At 39.5% G+C, this 24,652-nt stretch overlaps 1 protein-coding gene across 4 annotated transcripts in view; it reads left to right on the forward strand.

Moving 5' to 3' along the window:
• SRRM3 (serine/arginine repetitive matrix 3) overlaps positions 1 to 24,652 on the forward strand; it is a 187,499-nt gene that overhangs the window by 103,994 nt on the left and 58,853 nt on the right. For all 4 annotated transcript variants that reach the window (XM_039334630.1, XM_039334628.1, XM_039334627.1 and 1 more), the window contains 2 exons: positions 3,246 to 3,505; positions 19,923 to 20,024. In XM_039334630.1, the coding sequence (XP_039190564.1) occupies positions 3,282 to 3,505; positions 19,923 to 20,024 (326 nt within the window). In that variant the 5' untranslated portion in view covers positions 3,246 to 3,281. The remainder of the gene's footprint in view (positions 1 to 3,245; positions 3,506 to 19,922; positions 20,025 to 24,652) is intronic.

The following is a 24,652-nucleotide window of genomic DNA, read 5'->3' on the forward strand; positions in this document are numbered from 1 at the left end:
ATTTTATGATCCCACCAGTTTTTGCTTACAGGCAAATGATATTTTTTGCAGACCTTCCAATGCACATTGTTGCTACTTCGTCATGCCGCTGCTTGTAGTCAGTCTGTGCAATCTTCTTGCAACAGCTTACCAGGTGGTCCACTGTTTCTTCAGCTTCTTTGCATAGGCGGCACTTATTGTCTGTTGCTGTCTTCTCAGTTTTGACTTTATATGCATTTGTCCTTAAGGCTTGGTCTTGTGCAGCCAGAATTAGTCCCTCGGTCTCTTTCTTCAATTTTCCTGCTCTTAGCCATTGCCAGGTCTTGTTATTATCTACTTTCCCAGCTATTTTTTTAATGTATTGGCCATGTAGTGCTTTGTCTTCCCATTATTACTATTATTATTATTATTATTACTATTATTATTCCCATCAGTGAAGCTGGTAATTGTTGCTGTGGGTATCCTGGGAACCTACTCCCCTACAACAGAAAGAACCATCATATTTCCCAATCTGGTTGGGTTAGAGATGTGGTTTCCAGGTTTTGGATCCTTTACTGACCTTCAGCTGGCTTAGAAATTGTGAGAATCACAGTTCATCAATCTCTCTTGAGGTCATCAATGCACGGTTTAAACCTGTTTAAAACAATGTTGTTTATATTAGTTCACAGCACTGTATGCATCATGATATTGCATATACTTTCTCAGTGGTTCTTGGGTGCCATCCTCCTCCCTTCCTTAGCTGTATTGCTGATTTTTATTAAGCTGGAAATAAACTTCTTGACTGGATAAGATAAAAGAAAGTAGGAGCTGGAATAAATTAATTTTTAAAAGTAGATGTGTCTTTTTATCAGTCTTCTTTGTCATGCAAAGCTTTTGCAACTGTTCAAATTGACAAGAGCTGAAATCTGGCAATCAGATTTTGACAAAATGCGATATATAGTAATCGACATTGCCTGGTTTGGGTTACTGATATATAGCAGTTTTGAAGATGTGAGTTTCTGTTTGATGACTTGCAATAACACTGAGTAATTCTAATCAGTAAAATCTCGCTCTGCTTGCTTTCCTTCATTCAGTATTATTCTCTACAATGAAATCAAATTCTGATTCTGAAATTCAAACACTCTGATTTATCTCATGCACTTTATACCAGTTTCTTTTGTTGGCTATGTTTCCCAGTGTCAGTTTCAGGATGAGAGCGCTATGCTTTAATTTTAAAGTGACTAACGCAGCCTTCCTTAAACTGATGACTTTCATATGTTAGATTTGAGATTCTATCATCTCCTAGAGATTAAAGGGTAACACACTGGAGGGCATTAGAGTGAGAAAAGCAGTCTTAATGGCTTGAGAGCAAAATAATACATGAATCATTCAGATATCAAGCTTTCCCAGGGTTGAATGTGGCATTGGGAACCCTTTTTTGAATCTCTATAGTAGTAAATGTATGAGATTCCATGGGCCATTTCCATGGTGTCCCTCAAAAGGTACAGTATATGTGTTACCTTGCTCAATAGTAGTAACTGTGAGAGGGATCTCAGAGTCCTAGTGGACAATCACTTAAATATGAGCCAGCAGTGTACTGCAGCTGCCAAAAAGACCAACACAGTGCTAGGCTCCATTAACAGAGGGATAGAATCAAGATTACGTGAAGTATTAATACCACTTTACAATGCCTTGGTAAGGCCACACTTGGAATACTACATCCAGTTTTGGTCACCATGACGTAAAAAAGATGTTGAGACTCTAGAAAGAGTACAGAGAAGAGCAACAAAGATGATTAGGGGACTGGAGGCTAAAACATATAAGGAACGGTTGCTGGAATTGGATATGTCTAGTTTAATGAATAGAAGGACAAGGGGTGACATGTTAGCGGTGTTCCAATATCTCAGGGCCTGCCACAAAGAAGAGGGAGTCAAGCTATTCTCCAAAGCACTTGAAGGCAGGACAAGAAGCAACGGATGGAAACTAGTCAAGGAGACAAGCAACCTAGAACTAAGGAGAAATTGCCTGACAGTTAGAACAATTAACAAGTGGAATGACCTGCCTCCAGAAGCAGTGAATGCTCCAACACTGGAAGTTTTTAAGAAGAGACTGGATAGCCATTTGTCCGAAATGGTGTAGGGTTTCCTGCCTGAGCAGGGGGTTGGACTCAATGACCTCCAAGGTCCCTTCCAACTGTATTATTATTATTAAAATATGGCATGTGTGCCCTAAGCAGATCTTTTGTTTAAGTAGACACTCAAGGATCACTTAATGTTTCAATAACAACTGATTCTCAGATGCTATTTTTTAGCATCTACTAGCATGTACATTTGAGGATGTTTTAATGAACTGATTGCGATGCCCATTTCTTAGCTCCCTAATTTCATGTGTCTCTGATTTTCTTTTCTTCTACATGAAGCATACTAAGTGTGTACATGTAGTCCTCAACTTACGACCATAACTGAGCCCAAAATTTCTGTTGCCAAGTGAGACAGTTGTTAGGTGAGTTTTGCCCCATTTAACAACCTTTCTTGCCACAGCTGTTAAATAAATCGCTGCAGTTGTTAGTAATATGGTTGTGAAGTGAATCTGGCTTCCCCCTTGATGTTGCTTGTCAGAAGGTCACAAAAGGTAATCACATGGCCCCGGGAGACTGCAACTGTCATAAATATGAACTACAGGATGTTGCAACCATCATAAAAAAAAGGGTCATGTCACTTTTTCAGTGCCATTGTAACTTTGAATGGTCACTAAATAAACTGTTGTAACTCAAGGACTACTAACTCGTGTCTGTTCCTGGGAGCAAGAATCTTATCTGAATAATTATTAGTGAAGCATATTTTATCTGTATAACAGATAGGATATTTATTCATCGAAAATATATCATAGAGCAATATTTCCCAACCTTGGTAGCTTAAAGATACATGGACTTCAACTCATCATAATTATTGCCTCTCTTTCGCACCTTAAAAGCGTTTTGGCTATGTGAATTCAATATAATCAGCTTAGTTAACAGTTGTTGTTGAATCTACATACTATGCTTGGGTTATTTGTGGCTTAGCATGTTGTATAAAACTAACTTGTTCACGATTCAATGTATTTTTGATATTCTGAAATTAAGTCAGTTATCAATAATTCGTCAATTAAGCGTGTTGAGTGAACACAATCAGAGTGTGATCCCAATGAAATTATCTGCCAATGTTAATTTTAATAGTAAATTGTTCAGAGGAATTTTTTTCCCCCTTCCAGAATAAAAAAATAAATATGTGCTTTTCCTCTCTTCCTAGTTTTCAGCCTGAACCACCAAAGACCACCCAGTTTACATGTCTGTCTATAACAACGGCACCAAGATGCCTTCACCCCAGGAGGCATCCAATGGCTTCCCCCAGCCCAGTGCCTCAGGCACTTGGCACAAACCAGAAGAGGAAGTGCGACTGGTAGAATCTGGCTTGGTGAAGAAGGCACACCGAGAGATCCTGGACCATGAGAGGAAACGGCGGGTGGAGCTGAAGTGCATGGAGCTGCAGGAGATGATGGAAGAACAAGGGTAAGTGAGGGTTGAGTGAGTGAGGGGTCCATGGTGCTCCGGAGTTTGGTTGTTTTCTTGCAGATGTTTCATTACCCAAACTGGATAACATCACAAGTGCTATTGGTTGAGTGAGTGCTTGTTTGACCTAGTATCCAGGTTCGTACAATAGCTATGTCATGAGAAGCCTGAGAGATCTACCCTCTCAGGCTTCTCATGACAAACTGGAAGCAGATAAACAGGTTCAAGAACTTTTAATAAGTAGATATATTGCTGAAAAAGTAAAGAAGTTATTGTGAAAGTATTCCAATGATTGCTGTATATTAAATGGAAGCCCTAGTTATACTGAAATTAAGGATCAAATTCCCATGCCTTCTTCTGTTCAATGATGTAATGGTTTCCATCTGATTCTGAGAATACTCTGGCCTTGTTTCTGGTTGTTTGCTGTGGCCTTTCAAGAACGGGTATCATATACCCATATTGTTTACACTGGAAAAAAGCATCATGGTTAACACAACCGCTCTGCCATGCTGGGGAACTGTCTCTAGGAGAGTTTGACCAATTGAGTTCCTTTTGGATGTTCTGCCTTTCCGCCCCCCTCTCAAATTCTGTCCCTTTTTGCTTCTGCATCTGTCATACATACAAACTAAGTTTATACACCACATCCAAGCATAATGTAATAATAACAACTCAATAGCAGAGTGATCACGCAGCAAAATAGGCAGCAAACAAATTTAAAAGATACATAAAATAAAAAACTCCCTTTCTACGATCTTGTAATCCCTTTATTTGGGGTAGAGTTGGAGTAACTGGACAGAGCTGAGCATTTACTGACTGGATGCCCTTCAGGATGCCACCTGGAGTTCACAGCAGATGTTTTTTTCTTTGCGTTTTAGGAAAGAAACATCTGCCACTACCTAGGATTGAACTCTCAACCTTCCAAGTGGAAGGCGAGCATCTTCATGATTAGGCTACTGCACCGCTCTAATAAATACATACATAAATAAATAAAAATTGTGCATTGAATAGGCCACATTTGGCACATTCAATAATTATAAGTCATAAGCCATAAAGGCCAAGCCAAGTTTATTTTAGCAGGTTACCTGAAACCAGCCACAGGTTTTGCAGAGAATATTTTAATAAACAATAAAGATTGTCATATGAAAAGCCTAAAGTTCAAAGAACTGTAAAATGAAGATGCATGCCCAGATATATAGCTGTTGTAACAGTTAATAGGAAGTGAGAGATTGCTTTTTAAAAAACAACAATATTTTCATCTAAGGTAACTGTATTGCAAGTGCATACATACACATCTAATTCATCTGTGTAAAAAACCAGTATGTGAAGGGGAAGCATCTTTGCTTAGATAATAATGATAATGATGATAATAATAATGATAATAATAATGATAATAATAATAATAATAATAATAATAATAATAATAATAATAATAATAATAAAGTTGGAAGGGACCTTGGAGGTTATCGAGTCCAACCCCCTGCTCAGGCAGGAAACCCTACACCATTTCGGACAGATGGCTGTCCAGTCTCTTCTTAAAAACTTCCAGTGTTGGAGCATTCATCACTTCTGGAGGCAGGTTGTTGCATTGGTTAATTGTTCTAACTGTCAGGAAGTTTCTCCTTAGTTCTAGGTGTTGGTTTTCTACACACTGAGACCTCAGCTTTTTTTTTTCTGCAGGAGAGTAGTAAAAAATGCAGTTCTTCCCATCACATGAAATCTCAAATATTATAATTTACCCACTAGTCTACCACAGACTTGCATAATCCCCAAAATTGTAGGGAAAAGGTATACTCTGATTACTGGCTGATCTGCTATTCAGATTAAATCAACCTGAACATGAATCTGTATAGTTCAGACTTGCTGCAGGGCATCATCCACTTGAGTGATGGATTTCCTGCATCTTTGAGAAGAAAAACCAGTTAGGGGAAGAGAGGGGTTTTGTTCTTAACGTTGGAAAGACAGATCCTCAGGCAGTGCTGTCTTCCATTTCAATTGTGCTTAAGCTTTTCTGTTTTTTACTACTGGTGCACCAAGGGATCTATGCGTCACAGGGGAGCAGAAGGCCACTGGAAGGGTATGACTTAGAATTTCTGCCCTCCTAAAGGAAGCAGCTGCTTCTAACAAATCCAGCTGGTTTGTGACTCAGATTTAACTAGCAGCAACAACTGTCTTAAGAGCTCAAGTCTATCAGATTCACTTCCTGGGCAGAAGCCCAGAAGAAGGCCTGTCTTCTCTTGCTCTCAGCAAAAAGATAGCATTATAAGAAAAAAGAAAATGTATACCCAAAAAGGACATATATTTGGTTAGAGGCTCCTAACTAATCAACTAATTGATCAGGATTTTTAAACAGATTAGTGATATATTTGAAAAGTCATCAGTTTAGTAGAACCTTTATATCTAGATATGACATTATCATTGCCAATATCTGTCCACGATTCCCCCATTTAAGTTAATTGTTTGATGAACAATGCAAAATGCAAATTTTGTCCGGTCCAAGTGGCAACAATGTACATATCTGCCAGCATCCTTTATTCTTCATTCCCCAAGTTTGTATGAAACAATATATTAAACCTTGAAAAAAAAATCAGAATATATTACCGAAAACTAAAAACATACTGATGGTAACTGACATAAAAACTTGGATAAGCTATGTGCAAGATTATGCTTCTTAGGCAAAGTGATGCATAAAAACACATAGATTTTCTCCAAATACAATTTGCAAAAGAATTGGAATAAAATAATGTTAATATATGCGATGCTTAAATGTTTCCTCCATGTTTTCAAGACTCCAGGAAGCCTATATATAGAACATTGATTTGCAGAACCTCCACTTTTCAGTGCATCCTATGTCAATATTTTTTCCCCTAATGCTATTTTATTCACTAATATAATTGGGCAGTACATAGGTGAATGGGGAAAATCCAAAATACAGGTAGTCGTTGACTTACAAAAGTTCATTTAGTGACTGTTCAGAGCTACAGCTGCACTGGAAAAAGTCACTTATGACCATTTTCACACTTACGACCATTGCAACATCCCCGTGGTCACACGATCAAAATTGAGATGCTTGGCAACTGACTCATATTTATGATGACGGCAGTGTCCCAGAGTCATGGGATTCCATTTTGTGACCTTCTGACAAGCATAATCAATGGGGAAGCAGATTCACTTAACAACCATGTTATTAACATAACAACTGTAGCGATTCATTTAATAGCTGTGGCAAGAAAGGTCATAAAATGGGGCAAAACTCACTTAGCAAATGTCTTGCTTAGCAACAACAATTTTGGTCTCAATTGTGGTCATAAGTTGAGGACTACCTGTACAGAAATAACTGGAAATGCTTTGAATGAAAGTACCGTACCTTGTTAGTCTTTTGAAAAAATTCCTCCAGATGTTGAACCAGAATAAGAGATGAACCTAACCTCTAGGAAACCAAATGCTTGTTGTGTTTATTGCAGCAACATGTAGTGTGATTTGTTGGTTATGTTTTTGTTCTTGATTGGTTTATTACCTATAATTATTCGGTATATATAATTACCTGAGTTTGGACATGATTATGCGAGTTGGGCACCCATATGCATCTTATGAATAAACCAACAAATGAATAAAGGGAAGGCAAAGAGAACCAAGGAATACAGGGTAGAAGGTTATAGGTTATGATTTCCAAGCATCTTGTAACATTATTGCTTATGGGGGCTTTCTTTCTTTTTTATTTCCCATCAACTTTTCTAGTTTCTTTTGAGAAAAACATAAAAGGAATCTGACATTTTGCATTAACTGCTTTCTAGTCATCCTAATTCTGTACATGGCTATCTTCAAGGGGATGAGAAAAGTGCACATGACAGCCATAGCCCCGCTTTCAAAGCCCCATGATTTTATGGGCATCATGGCATGCTCCTCCTCTCGCTTGGCTGTGCCCAACAACTTTCTTCTACACTCCTGAAACACCTCTGATTCCACAATTCCTTCTTCCCAATGCTCTGTAGGACAATCTATTCGTTATTTATTTAATGGCATCCCTACAGTGTTCCCCGGGTAGAAATAGTGATGCAAATACTGTCTTAACAAAAGTGAAGGATGCTCCTTGCATCTGTGTCTGAAATGCTTCACAGTTTTTGCCTGGATATACAATGCATATCATTGTCCTACCCATCTCTCACAAATAGTTGGAATGCAGGAAAATCTTTCCTTCTGTATACTTTTGCAAAAAACAAAAACAAAAAAAACCCCAAAAACCTATCTGTATGGCTGTTTGGCATACCATCACGCTATTGATCGGAAAGTAGTCCTTGATTTATGACCTTAAATGAACTCACAATTATGGTTGTAAATTATGACAGTCATTAAGCTAGTCATCATATGACCGTGCCCAATTTTACAATCTTTTTTTGCAGCAGTTGTTAAGCAAACACCATGGTCGTTAAATGAATGCTGCAGTATTAGGCCAACCCATAGTTCACTATGGGTATTTTTTGCTGGTAACTGGAAATAAAAGCTGGTTTTCAGCAAAATGTTGTAAATTGCAGCCATGTGAAAACAAAAAAATGCTGCTTTTCAGCAAAAATGTAAATTGCAAGACGCTGTAAACAGCCATGAATACTTGCTGAACACCCAAAATACAATCATGTGACTGCAAGGTGTGGCTGACCATCGGAACTTCAAATCATGTTGTAAGTAGCTTTATTGGGATCCGTTGGAACTTCAAATGGTCTATAAACAACCCATTTTAAGTCGATGACTACCTGTAATTGTGTCAGAAATGTAAAGTTACAGCTGTTTATATATCTCCTATAAAATCTTGAATTTACAGAAAAAATGGCCTATTTTCAACAGGACATACTGCAGGTCATGATCAGAGCAATTCAGAATTAATCAGATGACATCCCAAAGCATTAAAGAAGCAACTCTGGAGGACTTCCCTGATGAATATGCTTGCATCCAAGAACTATAAATTAGTTTATTTAACTGGTAGTGCTCTGTGTCTCCTTCCTACTGAGAGTCACAGATTCTCTTCCTTGTTTATAATTCAAAGCTGTCCTTTCCAGATTTTTTTCCCTGATCATCTCCATCTGCAAATAAATAAATAAAACATAAAGGGACTAATAAGAAGAGTGGCCATCTGTTGCCTCCCATATGCCACAATCTTTTGACATCCTGTCATCAAGTACATTGTTGGTATGAATAATGTGCAATGGCAAATATTTACCTCGGTCAGCTGGATCTTTCACTATCCAATGGGTAACTCTTGGTTATTTTTAATCTCTCAGGCCTGACTCTATATAGAACTCCATCTGAGGCTGGATTAATCACTGTGTTCATTAAGACAATCTACCAGTGTAGGTTTGGAGCTGATTGCAATGGGGAAGACAGCAAAGCTCCATCTAAGGCTGGGTTAATCACAATAGCACAGTCTATTAGATTGGCTATAGATTTCAGGCTGTTGAGAGTTTTATTTGCCTAAAAGAAAACTTCTTTTGCTTTTTTTTTTTCAGATCCTATTGCTAAAAGTCAAGGAAGGGAGCTTTAATGAGGGATGGTAGAGTTGATATCTTTGTTAAATGAAATTCTTAGTAATTTGAATGGAAAAAATAACCCTCTGATCATTGAAATCATTTTATTTATTTACTTATTTGTTTGTTTATTTATTTAGAAAATTTATATTGCCGCCTACTTGCACATGGCAACTCAAGACATGGATATAAAACACCATATAATAATAATAATAATAATAATAATAATAATAATATAATAACCCCCCACCCCCTCCACACACCAGCGACAACACACATTCAAACTAGCCATTTATTAGGCTCCATCCCACTCTGGGTTCCCCAGGCCTACTGGCAGAGCCAGGTCTTCAGGGCCTTCCGAAAGAGTGTCAGAGTGGGAGCCAGTCTAATCTCTTGGGAATGATGATCCAGAGAGAGGGAGCCACCACGGAGAAGGCCCTTCTTCTGGGTCCCACCAGATGGTATCTCTTTAGGGGATGGGACTCGCAACGTTCCTTGCCTCCCCGCTCTAGTGGGTTGGGTAGATGTGACTGACAAGAGACGGTTCCTCAGAAAATCTGGTCCCAAGCCACGAAGGGCTCTAAAGGTGACAACCAGCACCTTGAATTGCATCTGGAAGCAAATCAGCAACCAATGCAGTTCCTGCAAGAGTGGTGACACATGTACACACCAAGGTCTGCACAAAACCATGCGGGCTGCTGCATGGTTTATTTCAGTGATCAGATGGATTTTTCTCCCACTGGAATTATTAGCAGGCCTGAATATTAACTTTAACATTTAACTTTATAAAGTGGTACCTGGATCTTTTTTTCTCTTTCCCAACCCAACATTTCTCTTTATCCTTTCATGTTATGGCTTTTAAACAATGAAATATAGACAGGAATTGTTTCACCCTTGTCCATCTTTGATTGTAAATAAGTCATTCTGAGAGCCTTTTGGAGTGAAAAGTATGATTAAAATGGAAGCATAGATTAGCCAATGTAAAAGGTTTTGGGTTCTTAACCTTTTCTGCCTGAGACTCTGGAGAACAGAGTACCAAGCTCTCCTAAATAGTAGCAAAGCTCTCCTAGATTGATCTGAGGCTAGTATCAGCAGAGGAAAGGCAATGGATTGGATTCTATTCAGGAAGAGGTGTTGTTCGTCCATCGATTTTGATGAAGACCTTGACATCTTGTGGGTTATGGGCCATCAACGATGTGTCCATAGGTGGCTAATAAGACCGATGTTAGCACGGAATGTTCTGCCACATACTGAACAAAGAAATGTAGACACTGTTACTTCAGCATTTGCAGCTCTGGCTTTGCGGAGTGCTCGCTTTTCTTGTGCCAAGATTGTCCTTCTGTGTTCATATGTCTGGCAAACCTGGTACACCAAGGTGCGCCATGTCGGTCGATCATGCGCCAGAAGTTCCCAAGAGATGGTGTTAATATCCAGGGACTTAAGTGAGGCTTTCAACGTGTCTTTGTATCGCTTCTTTTGTCCCCCATGCGATCGCTTTCCTTGAGACAGCTCACCATAGAAGAGCCATTTAGGGATGCGATGATCTGGCATCCTTACAACATGGCCTGCCCAGCGCATCTGGGCTTTCATCAACAGAGTGTAAACTGATGATAGGCCTGCTCTGGAGAGGACATCTGTGTCTGGTATCTTATCCTGCCACCGGATCCTCAGAATTCTACGAAGGCAAGTCATGTGGAAGTAGTTCAGTTGCCTAACATGCCTCCTGTATACTGTCCAGGTCTCACTAGCATACAATAGGATAGTTAGCACTGCTGCCTGGTGCTGCCAGGAAGAGGTACATCACACAAGAAAGTAGATATCAAAGCTAGCACCACTGTAGCCAATTGCTGTTTGTGTCAGGTGGTTGTGGTTTCCCACAAAAAGGAGAAATTTTAGTAGATCACTCATGAGAACTGCCACATCTTTTTGAGACCTCATGAGAGGTACACCACAATTTCACATAAGGTATCACAAAGCGTCAGCCTTTTACACCAAAATTCGAACTATTTATTTATTTTATCATATTTGTATAGCCGCCCATCTCACAAAGTGACTCTGAGCACTGTGCATAATAAAGCAAAAGACATTTTAAATTAAAAAACAAGATAACTTGGGCAGTTTTGGAGAGGACATGGGATGGTGACCAGGATTGAAAACATTGCTGATCTCAACAGCAAATAATAATGATGAGGGAGGAATCAGCTCTTTAGTTCCTGAAGAAAAGAAGTTAATTGTTTTCTGGCTAACCTCTCCTGCCACATAGTGTTGGCACATTGGCATCACTCTGTTGGATGTTGCTTCTTGACAATGGGGATTTTGTCCCCATTCTCAGCACTGTTTATATTACAACCATCATAGGCAAAGGTGTAAGACTGTTGCCATAGTTATTGGCATTCTTCAAGGAAACGGACTTGGCATTTTGCTTAGCAACAGCAGAGATGGAAATTGTCCTCCTTTGGCGGACACGATAATGACAGTTTTGCCCACTTCCACTGTCTTCGCACATTGTGTATTTTAATATTTTTAATATTTATGATTTTAATTGTCACCCAGAATCATTTTTCAGAGTGAAATGGGTAGTATATAAATGAAATAAATGAATAAATCCTATGTCAACAAAAGAATGTTAGAAAAGAAATTTGACCTTCTGCAAGGGGGAAGTACATGAGGGAATGAAGTTGGGGTTGCTACCAGATCATTTGAAAAGCAGCTGCAGTCATACAGACAAGTTTTCCCCCACTTCCCACAAAACTCTTTCCCACAGAAAGAGTGCAGAGAAGAGCAACAAAGATGATTAGGGAGCTGGAGGCTAAAACACATGAAGAACGGTTGCAGGAATTGGGTCAATATATTCTAACAAAGAGGGTCAGCCTATTTTTCAAAGCATCAGAAAGCAAGACAAGAAGCAATGGATGGAAGCTAATCAAGGAGAGAAGCAACCTAGAACTAAGGAGAAATTTCCTAAGGGTAAGAACAATGAACCAGTAGAATGGCTTACCTTCAGAAGTTGTGGGTGCCCCACCACTGGAGGGTTTTAAGAAGAGACTGGACAACCATTTGTCTGAAATGGTATAGGGCAGGGGTGGGGAACCTTGGCTCTTTTATGCCTTGTGGACCTCAACTCCCAGAATTCCTGAGCCATCCATGCTGGCATAAAAGAGCCAAAGTTCCCCACCCCTGGTATAGGGTCTCCTGCACAAGCAGGGGGTTGGACTAGAAGACCTCCAAGTTCCCTTCCAACTCTGTTACTCTATGTTCATGTAAAACTGTGCATCAAAGGCAGTATTCCATCTGCTAGTGTGAGTTGAGCTACACTCTGGTGTACTCAAGGACATGCCAATGTCCAGAGGCAGCCTCAGTCCAGTCCTTTGAACTTACTAAAGCAAATACTAAGACTGATTGAGAAAAGGGGTGTGTATAACAGGAAAAGTAAATGCAAATGGCCTACAGATGGGAAAGCAGAGGTGGCTCTGCAGATTAGTAACTATTACACAAAAGTAAGGGGGCATTCATTCAACTACCAGGACCACAAGTTATAGTGAACAGTATACAGGTAGTCCTTGAATTACAACCACAATGGAGCCTGCACATTATGGTGGTAACACATAATGGACATGAAGCAGGTTGGTCATATAGTATTGCAATCTGCAAAGTCCCATCCCTACTTACAAGTTTCACAATACCTGGCAAATGAAAAATGTGAACGCAGGTCAGCCCCACTAGGTAAGCTAGATCAAGAAATCATCTCCATATGAAAGTTAAAATTACTTTTATTGGATTATAAGAACAGAATCTTCCAAATGTGATTATGCTGTATTTCCTCTCTCTCCTTATACTCCAGTGAATTAAAGAAGTGTCTGCCTTAGTCAGCTTCTGAACGTTAGCTTGTTGATCTGAACTTTAAAAATGTTTCAGGCCCTTTTGCCCAGATAACAAAACCTGCATAACTCCATCAAAGTTGTCTTCCTCAGTTCTTACACCAAAGTTACACTTCCCACATCAACTTTAAAAGCAGGCTACTTTGAAACATCCTCACTTGTTATGAAGCTTAGGAATTCGTAGGATGGATATCTTGGTTTATAGCTGCTTTCTTTCTCCTCCCCACCCCCCCCCCCCACCCCTTTGAGGTGCTGAATTTTAATGTATATTTCAAAGGCAATGATTTAACGAGCCAGTTATTTCTTGCTTTTCTCTCTCTCTTGCTTGCCTCACCAGCTCCCTTTCATCTGACAATTCTTTTGTAATATCTCAAAACCAAGAGACAGTTTTTCATGTTGTGGGTATCTTCCCAGTGAGCTACTTCAGAGAGCTAGCATGGTCACAGTGGGAATAGATAGGATAATCATGGGGAAGGAAGACCTATGGAAGGCAGAGCTGCTATTTATTCTAATCATGTGCTGTGAATAATGGATCTTTTTCTCTCTCATTAAAACCATCCTGAAAGAGAGAAATAAGTCAAGAAAACTGATTCATCAAGGTTGCACCTCTCAATGGTTACTAGCAATGATTCTTAAGTTGAACCTCTCTATTCAGAGATAGAGTACCACTGCACTAAGGGCTGGAGGCAGGCAACAGGAGAAAGCTATTCCCTTTGGAATTTAAGCAATAAATGTTTTATGATGATATAGCTGCTACATTGCTATGTGCTCTGAACTGGTTGTCAAGCCCATGCAGCTGGGGTGTTTTTCAACCTTGGCAAAATTAAGATGTGGGGACTTCAACTCCAGAATTCTTCAGCCAGCTTGCTGCCTGGAGAATTATAGATGTTGAAGTCCACACATTCTAAAATTGCCAAGGTTGAAAAACACTGAGATAAATAGAGAATCTTAGACATAATAAAAAGAATTTCTCACCCTCATTAATGAGTTCAAAAAGTGTGGAGGAGATAGAGAATGGCCTTGAAGGACAGGAAGAAAAGCCAATATCAAGTCAACAATCAGATAAGAGAGTCTTGAGCCCAGGCCAAGAAAATAACTTAAGAAAATATCTCAGATAAGCCCCTCCTTAATTCAAATGAAGATAGAAGAAGGGGAACCCATTCAGATTTGCAAGATTGTGTTTGCCTTCAAGTCAGTAAAGACTCCTGGTGACTTCCTGAAGAAGACTCTAAAGTTTTCTAGGCAATGTTTTTTGTAGGTTGTTTCACTTTTATAGTTAGCATAAAATTGGTCCTGATACTGGTTTTTTTCATGTCTGCCTTGTAGGGCTGACAATAAGGAAGAGTCTGAAGGGTTCTTGGTTCTCTCTGAGTTTGGTTGTTTTCTTGCAGACATTTAGTTAAACAAACTAGGTAACAACATTAGTGCAGGAAGAGTCTTTTGGAAGAGTCTTCTTCCCAGGTTTCTGGTCACTTGGGCTAAGTTGCCATGTAATAAACAACAACGTTAAAACCTGACACCCATTTATAAGATCATCTGCTAACTGATGGTTCTTTTTCTCGATTGTGTTATATCTGTGTTCTCTTCCACTCTTTGTCTAACCTTTCCACTGCCTCTCACGCCAGGTGGCATCTTGCTGGCTGCTCTCTGAAGAATTAGGGTAACCTTGATTTGTCTGTCAAGAAAATGTTTACACTTTTATTCACTACACCGGCTAATTGGAACCTTCTGTAAGGAGGCCATTTCAATTTCTTTCTGGGAAGAAAGCAAAAGAGACAATTAGCTTGAAGCTCAGTTCACAGGCTTCCCTTTAGAACAGTGGTTTTTCAAACCTGGCAACTTCCACAGGCAGAATTCTGTGAGGTGAAGTCCACACATCTTAAATTAGCCGAGGTTAAAAAACACTGCTCTATAATAAACAAAATACAGCTCAAATGAGTACAGCTGTGTAATGAATGATTCTCCAAAGACTGAATTCCAGTTCCCATCAGGTTTTGCTACCTGGGCAGTAGTGAAGAAAGCTGGAATCCAATGACATTGGAAAGGCTGCCTAAAGCACATTGCTTCCCCTGCCCTAAAGTGATAAACTGAAAAACCATAGCAGAGTAACTAAAACTAGCAACCCCACCAGAAAAGTATGAAAAACAGAAAACTATAAAGCTTTATGCAGATAAAAATGTGAACTATATATATCCAGTATTGTCATCATCACCATCATCATCATCTGCACTACAGTGATCCCTTACATCTGGTTTGGCATAGGTGTCTCACCTGCATGTGATGAGTAAGAACTGAAAGACCATAGCAGAGAAACTAAAACTATCACCCCCACCATAAAAATATCAAAATACATAAAATATGATAAACATAGAACTATATAATTTTATATAGATACAAATATGCATTACAATACATCCAGTATCACCATCATCATCTGCACTGCAATGATCTCTTACATCTAGTTTGGCATATGTGTCTCACCTGTGTGTAGAGGGTGAGAACTATGTGGAAAAAGGGGAACTGTTTTGCACCCGGCTACACCCTCTTTCATGAAGAGAGGATAAGGGCGACCAATAAAAAATACACAAGGCAGAGAAAAGGCTGCTGACAGAGGTGGGGAAGAGTTGAACACCAACCCAAAGTCAACTGTTCTATTATTGAAAAACTAAGCAAGGAAGCCATGAAATATTCATCAGGGCTTTGATGGCAGCTGCACCATCTATAAGAGCCTACACAAGCTTTTCCCCCCCATCTTAATAGCAGAAACAAGCTGCCTGCTTTGGTTTGATTTCCCCATTTCCCAATTGGTAGGATATCTGAAGCATCATTTTCTATCTTATTTCCTTAAATGTATTTTTATTTACCTGACTGAATTTATAATTCAATTCAATCAAATCAATTTTTGGGATAGGTCTATTTCTTCTTGTACAAGATAGAAGAGGAAGCAAATAAATCTGTGAGTGCCGTTGAATATATATAATATATATATAAAGAAAGGTTGTCTTCATACTTCATTGCCAGTCAAAAGGATGTGCTACACATTTGCATGTACATGTGGTACAAATATAAACAAAGATGCCTGATAAATTTTATTTATTTTTATACTGTCCATCACACTTAAGTGCTTCTAGGCGTCTAGGAGTAAAAGAGGCCATCTATGTTAAAATTGAAAAGCCCTCTCTCAACAGAGGGGGAGGGATATGATACCACCTATCTCCTGTCTACAACACAGTCCTTTCAGCAATTCCAAGAAAGCTCCACATCTATTTGCACTCTGATTCAGGTGACCCTGAATGTACAGATAAATCCCCAGGTGACCTCAACCCTCTCAGAATGCTAATCACCAACCTTCAGAGTGCTAACAATCAGATGACCACAAATAATATAAATCCCTCCACTCCCCACCATTCAGTCAGAACTGAAGAAGCTTCTTGGATGAGAAGTGAAACATCTTCAAAGAAAATACAAAGAAAGTCCATTTGCCTTTTGAAAAGCACCTTTGGGTGCTTCTAGGTCAGTGGTTCTCAACCTGTGGGTCGGGACCCCATTTGGGGTCGAACGGCCATTTCACGGGGGTCACCAACCCACGCTGTCCGCCATTTTTTTCCCTTTTCCCTAGCTGTCCTACTCCCTCTTATTGGTGGCCACACCCACTTGGGGGTCACCACAACATGGGGAACTGTATTATGGGGTCACGGCATTAGAAAGGTTGAGAACCACTGTTCTAGGTGGTTTACAAATAAAATTATGGTTAGGCCATGTGGCTAGTCTCTGATAAGGAACACAAGGAGAGCCAGGAAATTACTATAATTCAAAAAGCATACAAAGTGCCATAGGCAGGAATTTCAAACTATCTAAATATGTCCAGGGATAAACCATGGCTCACATTTGCTTCATCTGCTATGGTCTTCACATGCACTCAGCCCTGCATGCACACAACAACAAATATTAAGTGCTGTATTTAGCAATGAAAAGTTTGCCCACGTGTGTTCTATTTCAGGAGAAGACAGACTCCAAAGTTTCATTGAATTATAAACTGGATTAACATAACTTGGCATGTCACATAACAGAAACAATGGATGGAAACTAATCAAGGAGAGAAGCAACCTGGAATTAAGAAGAAACCTCCTAACAGTGAGAACAATTAACCAGTGGAACAGCTTGCCTCCAGAAGTTGTGGGTGCTTCATCACTGGAAGTTTTTAAGAAGAGACTGGACCTGTCTGAAATGGTATAGGGACTCCTGCTTGAGCAGGAGGGTGAACTACAAAACCTCCAAGGTCCCTTCCAGCTGTATTCTGATTGATTGATTGATAACATAATTAACCTGGTTTCTGAATTTATTTTCTGGGTTCACACACTACCTTATACAATTAAATAATTGTAACTTCACAATTATTAATGAGTTAACTTCACAGAACGCATTAAGTGACAACAAACAAAACTAAGGATTACACTATCCAAAGTCAACAGGGGAGTGTACAAAAAACAGCTACTACATCACTGTTTCTCAACCTTGGCAGTGTTAAGTTGTGTGGACTTTAACTCCCAGAATCCCCTAGCCAGCCTAAAGTTGCTAAGTTTGAGAAACACTTTGCCAGATCTTCATCAGACCTGATTAAATGTGATGTAGGGATATTACTTTCCATTTGCTTTCATTTTCATTTCTCCTATCTTTCCTAAAGAGAGGGTTGTTTTTTTATCCTGATACAATAGCAGAGCAGAATAGCAGAATAGCAGAGTAACAGCATCGTACATTACAGTTAATTATTTACAAGTCCAAATAATTCGGCAATCATTCTTATTTTCCCCTTTTACATGGCTTTCATCTTGTCCTCAACCCATGAGTGAGATAAATGGTTATAAGCTGTGATGATATCAAAGTAGCATTTTCCCACTTATTTGAGCAAAGCCTAACAACAGCCTTGTGGTGTACAATATAAAATCTCTTAAACACTGTTAGCTTATACTCTGGAGAGAAGAACCCTTTTCAACTTAAAACAGATGAATGCTTCAGAGAAGTAGATAAAGACATCCTTGCCCCTGAATACAGAGATTCAATTCCTAACTATTAATTGAAGAGTCTGCAGGGTCAAGATTTGCTCTGACTGGGGAGAGGAACAATAGAAGCAAGATACCGACTGTAAGGGGAATAGCAAATTTAATCTGGGATTGTCTTCTGCCCATTCAAGAGTAAAAAGCTTTTTAATTCAGTCGTGGGGAAAGACCCTTTGACCTGCATAGAATTTAGAGCTTATGTCATACTTTAACTATTCATGCAATTTTTTTATATTTATTCAGTGTTTATGGCTGCCCACTTGCTAAGTGACTCTGGGTGGCTAGCTACATGGAAAACATCCCCCCAATACATAAATAATAAATAATTCAACAAAGCAGTAGAAACATGCACAACACCTCTGTTATGGAGATGGAGAAGTAAACCCACTCCATATTTGGGTATTTAACTTCAAGGGGAATGGTTCTTAAACTGTTTGACCCAATTACCCTTTTTCCAGTCTCAAATAATGTCATTAACCTCACAAAAAAAATGCAGAATCTGTTATTTTACAGTTATCTTAACAGTGGCAGTCCCAAATTCAACTCTCAGTTCACAAGGCAGCAATTACAAATTGTACTATTTGTACAATTAGGATATGCCCAAATTACCACCTTGGGAGTAATTACCCCCCAGTTTAGGAACCACTGTTCCATGGACTTTCTGAAGCATAGATGCACAAAGAAATCAGGTCAGTGGCTGGTCGCATACATTGCTTTGAATCCTGGTTTAATTTAAATAGGATTTGTTAAATAAGGCATGGTGACTGGCTTCACACATCACACTAAGTAAAAACTAAATAAAGCACATTAAGGCTAAGAGTAAAGTGTGAAGACAGTCAGTGATTTGCCAGATAGATACTGGCATCAGAATATAGGGGAAAGTAGATGAAATTTTGAAGAGGGAAATTTCTGATTCATGTCTGATTCCATTCATTGGAATATAGTTCAGAGGCATTATGGAGTTTGGTCTGTTAATTGTTTCTCTAAGTTACATCTCCTCTTTTGCCATTCTGTGCTAAATTGAATAAAGCATTCAATTTGTTTTATAATTGCTGAAAAACATGCCATTGAAGATGAAGGGCAGTAGGAAGGTTAAGAGATGAACAGAGGACAGGCTGGTAGGAAGTTGCTGGGAAGATAAAAGGGATGGCCAGTGAATAAAGTATATTGGGTGGTTACAGTCAATGCTAAGAAGATTGGAGGTGCACTATCTCCAAATTGGCTGTTGTGGATATAGGTGCCATTCCTGCCACAATGACAAATTATTTGATCTGAGCTGTTTATGTAACGCAACAAGTACCATTCCAAAGGCAAAGCTGCAGTTTGAAATAAGGACCATTTTCCAATTTGCGTGAAAGCACACATCAATTATTTCAGTATCTATCCCTTTCTAATTTCCTCCTTGTATGTCTGTGAGGTCTGTTCCATGTTGTTGAGTCACTACTGAACTCCCAAATGTGTTGCTTTATATTCTTTGAAGTTAGATGAATAAGAATTATTGATATCCTAATTCCTGGACTCTCTGTGCACAACTGAGGCTCTGCTGTGGAGACCAATCGCAGATGGTGTGCCCAGCACTTTATAGCATCAAGGACAAGATGCTGCAGTAGACCAAGGAGAATGAGGCCATTAGTGCAGTTTCCTTTTGGTGTGTGGCTTCTGCAAGCCAACATAGAAAAGTCTTCTGTTACTGAATTAATATGGGGAAATGGGAAAAGATGTCCACTTTCCAAGATGCTAATTATCCTTAGCTGGAGTGTCCTTGGGGGAAGGGAGGTGTCAAAAAAGTAAAGATGGTTGATGTGATTTGGAGGGGGTTCCTTTAGTAAAGGAAAGATGGAGGAGGGCAAACTCTGAACATTGCTGATGTGCTTCCCATCTTCCTTCCTTCCTTCCTTCCTTCCTTCCTTCCTTCCTTCCTTCCTTCCTTCCTTCCTTCCTTCCTTCCTTCCTTCCTTCCTTCTGACAGGTATTCTGAAGAGGATATCCGGCAGAAGGTTGGCACCTTCCGGCAAATGTTGATGGAAAAAGAGGGTGTTCTCACCCGTGAAGATCAACACGGACGGCATATGTGAGTATGGAGAAATTGCTATGCAATCACATCATCTTGGCTTCTCTTTCTCCAGGTCTGTGGAGCAGATTCAAAAGAGTCTAATTGTCCCCAAATCCTTGCATGTAGAAACTTAGCATGCCAGCAAGAAGGATGAACGGGACTTTCTATCCAGTATTCTTTTTTTCTACCCACTGTTTGTGGGAGGGGGGAAGCTCTCTGCTGAAGAAAACAGCAAATCCCATGGCAGTCAGTTAAAAATTTATCATTTACTGTTGCTCTTTTACAAATAATACAAGCCTTCACAGGAAGAGTTCTGGTGCTCACAATTAGCCTGTACACCATTTTACCCAGTTTATTTAAGATATAACCACCACCAATGCCATAAAAATATCAGGACCAGTGTGCCCCAAATATCAGGTAATTAGAGTGCTGCTGATTATTCTCAATTACTATCCAATATGGCCATTCAAAAGGAACCATATTCCAAAATACTGGACTAAAAATATTTAAATTTTTGTCCATGAAACCACAATGCAGGCAGAGGAAGATGATTGTAAGAACCTCTCCTGTCTTTATATACTTATTAGGAAACACAGTTTTCTCTCCCCCCCTCCCCCAATGTAGCCCCTTTATGGTTCTGTCCAGTTCAGATGGGGGTTTCCACAATAATCTCAGAAGTGCATCTTAAAGGGAGAAATCATAGGCAACCTTTTCCCTTTTTCTCAGGAACTTTATCCTTAGCCAGTTCAATCAGCCCAGAAAGTAACAGTTTCTCAATATAGTACAACTATTGCACAGGTTTATTGAATCGCAGCTTGAATATAGTTGTCCCTTTAGTACATTCCTCATTTCCAGCACAACTAATTAAAGGCATTCATTGCTGATGAACATGATTTTCCCAACTAATATTAGCAGGAGAATTATCTAAATTAGTCATCAGATAGTTGGGAAAAGTTATCTTCTAACTCTAGAAAGATTGCTGAGTTGAGAAGATAGCAGAGACGTAGCAGGTAAAAAACAGCAAATAAAATTGCAAGGTATGGATCAGAGAAGGTTTTATACTTCTCACACAACCACACCCAAAAATAGGCAAGCACAGTTCCTTTTTGTCTCCTGTTTTATATTCTAAAAGTGTTGATTCTGACCAGCTGTTTTTATCATGAAATATTGTTCCATTGACTAATGGAGAAGACTATTAGAAAGGGATTTGGCTGTTCTTAGCCAGCTCTTCATCATGGAAATTTATGTCCTGGCCAACTCTTTTATCCAGCAGTTGTACTTTTATCTTCCCCTGGTCTTTGGTACATCATTGTTTTATTTTGTCCCAATATTTGTAATTTCATGAACCTATGAATTCAGTTATATGTACTTGACTGAGCATTCAACAGATAGCTCATTAAGTTCAATATTCATCTTGATCACTAGAAAAGGTTAATGGCTGGGCAAGCCTGCAAAGAGATTGCTCTCTGTTAAGCTAACCCTTGGTTTCTGAAGTACTCTTCCTATACCGTGGATAGATTGTGTCAAAGCTAATTCAATTCAGGCTAAATTCATCATCCCAACTAAAGAAGTCTTTTTCTATCAAATGACCAACCACCCCTGCTGTCATTGGCTAGTTAACCAGTCTATTTGCTGCTTGTCATCAAAAAGGCATCAATTTATGAAAAGGAGGATACAACATGCTGTGAACTGCACTGCAATTTTCTTTTCTGCATCTCTGGAGTTATTTCCTAATGGATGACAAAGATGGTGGTCTGTCCCCTGCACAACCCTTTTCATTGTTAAGGGGTTTACTTCTCCTGAACTGGAGGCTTCTCCTAAAATAAAGATCTGGAGACTAAAACATATGAAGAAAGGTTGCATGATTTGAGTTTGGCTAGTCTGGAAAAGAGAAGGACTAGGGATGACACAACAGCAGTATTTCAGTATTTGAGGGGGTTACTTCATTTTCCAAAGCACCAGAAGGCAAGATAAGAAACAATGGAAGAGAAGGGGAGAAGCAACCTGCAATTAAGGAGAAACTTCCTAACAGTGAGGACAATTAACCAATGGAACAGCTTGCCTTCAGAAATTGTGGGTGCTTCATCAATGGATGTTTTAAGAAGAGACTGGATAGTCACTTGTCTGAAATGGTATAGGGTCTCCTGCTTGTGGATTGGACTGGAAGACCTCCAAGGTCCCTTCCAGCTCTATTTTGATCGATTGATTGAACTCCTGTACTACACATTGCCCAGCAATGAATTGCACATTAATGTACAGCCATCAGCCAGGACAGCCAACAGGGAAGCCAAGAGAGAAATCAGAAAGATTTTCAGGCCAGGAATAAGGTTAATTTATTAATATGGAGACTTTATTAGGGCTGGCCATTTGGGGCAAGAGAGATAAATAAGCCATGGTCCTGAGGAAGGGAAGGAGAAAAACAGGCATAATGCTCAGAATGGAGACAAAAGATGCCAAAGGAGTCCTAAGCCTTAGCTTTCAAGGTTTAGACCAGTTTCTTTTTTTAGCAGCCTTCATCTGCTTTGCTTGTAATCATGATCTTGCTGCAGATATAATTCCTTATTTCAAGTAAGGACTACCTAGCTGTGTTTATGTAATAAGATTAATTAGGTTAGCTAAGGTTCTGCTGGCAGCATCTGCATAACACATTTCATTTGTACAACAAAAGATGGTTGCTGCTGGCCTTGGTTAGCTTTGGTAGGTTAATGTGATAATTAGTTTATGGGTCAAAGGATAAGAATGTTATGTAAACCCAAATGATGCTTATTACACATAACTTAAACTATAGATTAGCAAGGACAGGCTGCATTTGCATCTCAGGCTCCCTTGAGACCTCCAAAAGTGTCATTTCAACCACAATCTAAAAGGTTCTTCTGCCACATGAAAAGCAGCTAGAATAGAATAGAATAGAATAGAATAGAATAGAATAGAATAACAGAGTTGGAAGGGACCTTGGAGGTCTTCTAGTCAACCCCCTGCTCGAGAAGGAAACCCCATACCATTTCCGACAAATGGTTGGCCAATCTTTTCTTAAAAACTTCCAGTGTTGGAACACTCACAACTTCTGGAGGCAGGTTGTTCCATTGATTAATTGTTCTGTCAGGAAATTTCTCCTTAGTTCTAGGTTGCTTCTCTCTTTGGTTAGTTTCCATCCATTGCTTCTTGTCTTGCCTTCAGTGCTTTGGAAAATAGCCTGACTCCCCCTTCTTTGTGGCAACCCATGAGATATTGGAACACTGCTTTCATGTCATGTCTAGTCCTTCTCTTCATTAAACTAGACATATCCAATTCCAGCAAATGTTCTTTATATGTTTCAGCCTCCAGTCCCTTGATCATTTTTGTTGCTCTTCTCTGCACTCTTTCTAGAGTCTCAACATCTTGTTTACATCGTGGTGACAAAACTGGATGCGGTATGCCAAGTGTGGCCTTACCAAGGCATTGTAAAGTGGTATCAACACTTCACATGATCTTGATTCTATCCCTCTGTTAATGCAGCCTAGTACTATGTTGGCTGTTTTGGCAGCTGCAGCACAATGCTGGCTCATATTTAAGTGATTGTCCATTAGGATTCCAAGATCCCTCTCACAGTTACTACTACTGAGCCAGGTACCACCATACTGTACCTGTGCATTTGGTTTTTCTTGCCTAACTGTAGAACCTTACTTTTTTCATCGTTGAATTTTATTTTGTTAGATAGTGCCCAATGTTCAACTCCATCAAGATCTTTCTGTATCTTAAGCCTATCTTCTGGAATGTTGGCTATTCCTGCCAGCTTGGTATCACCTGAAAATTTGATGAGTTCCCTATCTATCCCCTCATCCAAACCATTGATGAAGATATTGAAGAGCACTAGACCCAAAACAAAGCCCTGGGGCACCCCAATGCACATTTCCCTCCATGTAGATGCAGTTCCATTGAGGACTACACATTGAGTGTGGTTGGTCAACCAGTTATGAATCCATCTGATGATGATGCTGCCTAACCCACATTTTTCTATCTTATCGAGTAGTAGGTTGTGATCTACTTTATCAAATGCCTTACTGAAGTCCAAGTAAATTATATCCACAGCATTCCTCTGATCCACTAATTTTGTCACCTTGTCAAAAAATGCAATATGATTTGTCTGGCATGAACTGTTCTTGACAAACATGTTGGCGTTTGGTTATGACTTTGTTTGCCTCTGGGTGTTCATTGATGCGTTGCTTGATTATCTTTTCCAGAACCTTCCCAGCTATTGAGGTCAGGCTGATAGGTCTGTAGTTTCCTGGATCTGTTTTTTTTTTCTTTTTGAAGATGGGAACTACATCAGCTCTTTTCCAGTCCTCTGGTAGTCCCCCAGTGGTCCAGGATCTTTGAAAAATATAGTTCAGTGGTTCTGAGATCACATCTGCCAGTTCCTTCAGAACCTTGGCGTGTAATCCATCTGGTCCTGGTGATTTGAACTTGTCTAGGGTGGACAGGTACTCACTTACCATTTTCTTGCCTATCTTAACGTGTTTCTATTCTGTTTTTTACGGTACTGTTTTTGTTGGGTTGGACTGTTTTTTCCCTTTGTGTAAAGACGGATGCAAAAAACAAATTAAATAGTTCTGCTTTCTCCCTGTTGCCTGTCACCTTAATTCCACTTTCTCCCACTTATGGACCAA

Source organism: Crotalus tigris, unplaced genomic scaffold (genome assembly GCF_016545835.1).
Source record: "Crotalus tigris isolate CLP2741 ecotype Arizona unplaced genomic scaffold, ASM1654583v1 scf7180000017632.1879674, whole genome shotgun sequence".
NCBI classification, from domain to species: Eukaryota; Metazoa; Chordata; class Lepidosauria; order Squamata; family Viperidae; genus Crotalus; species Crotalus tigris.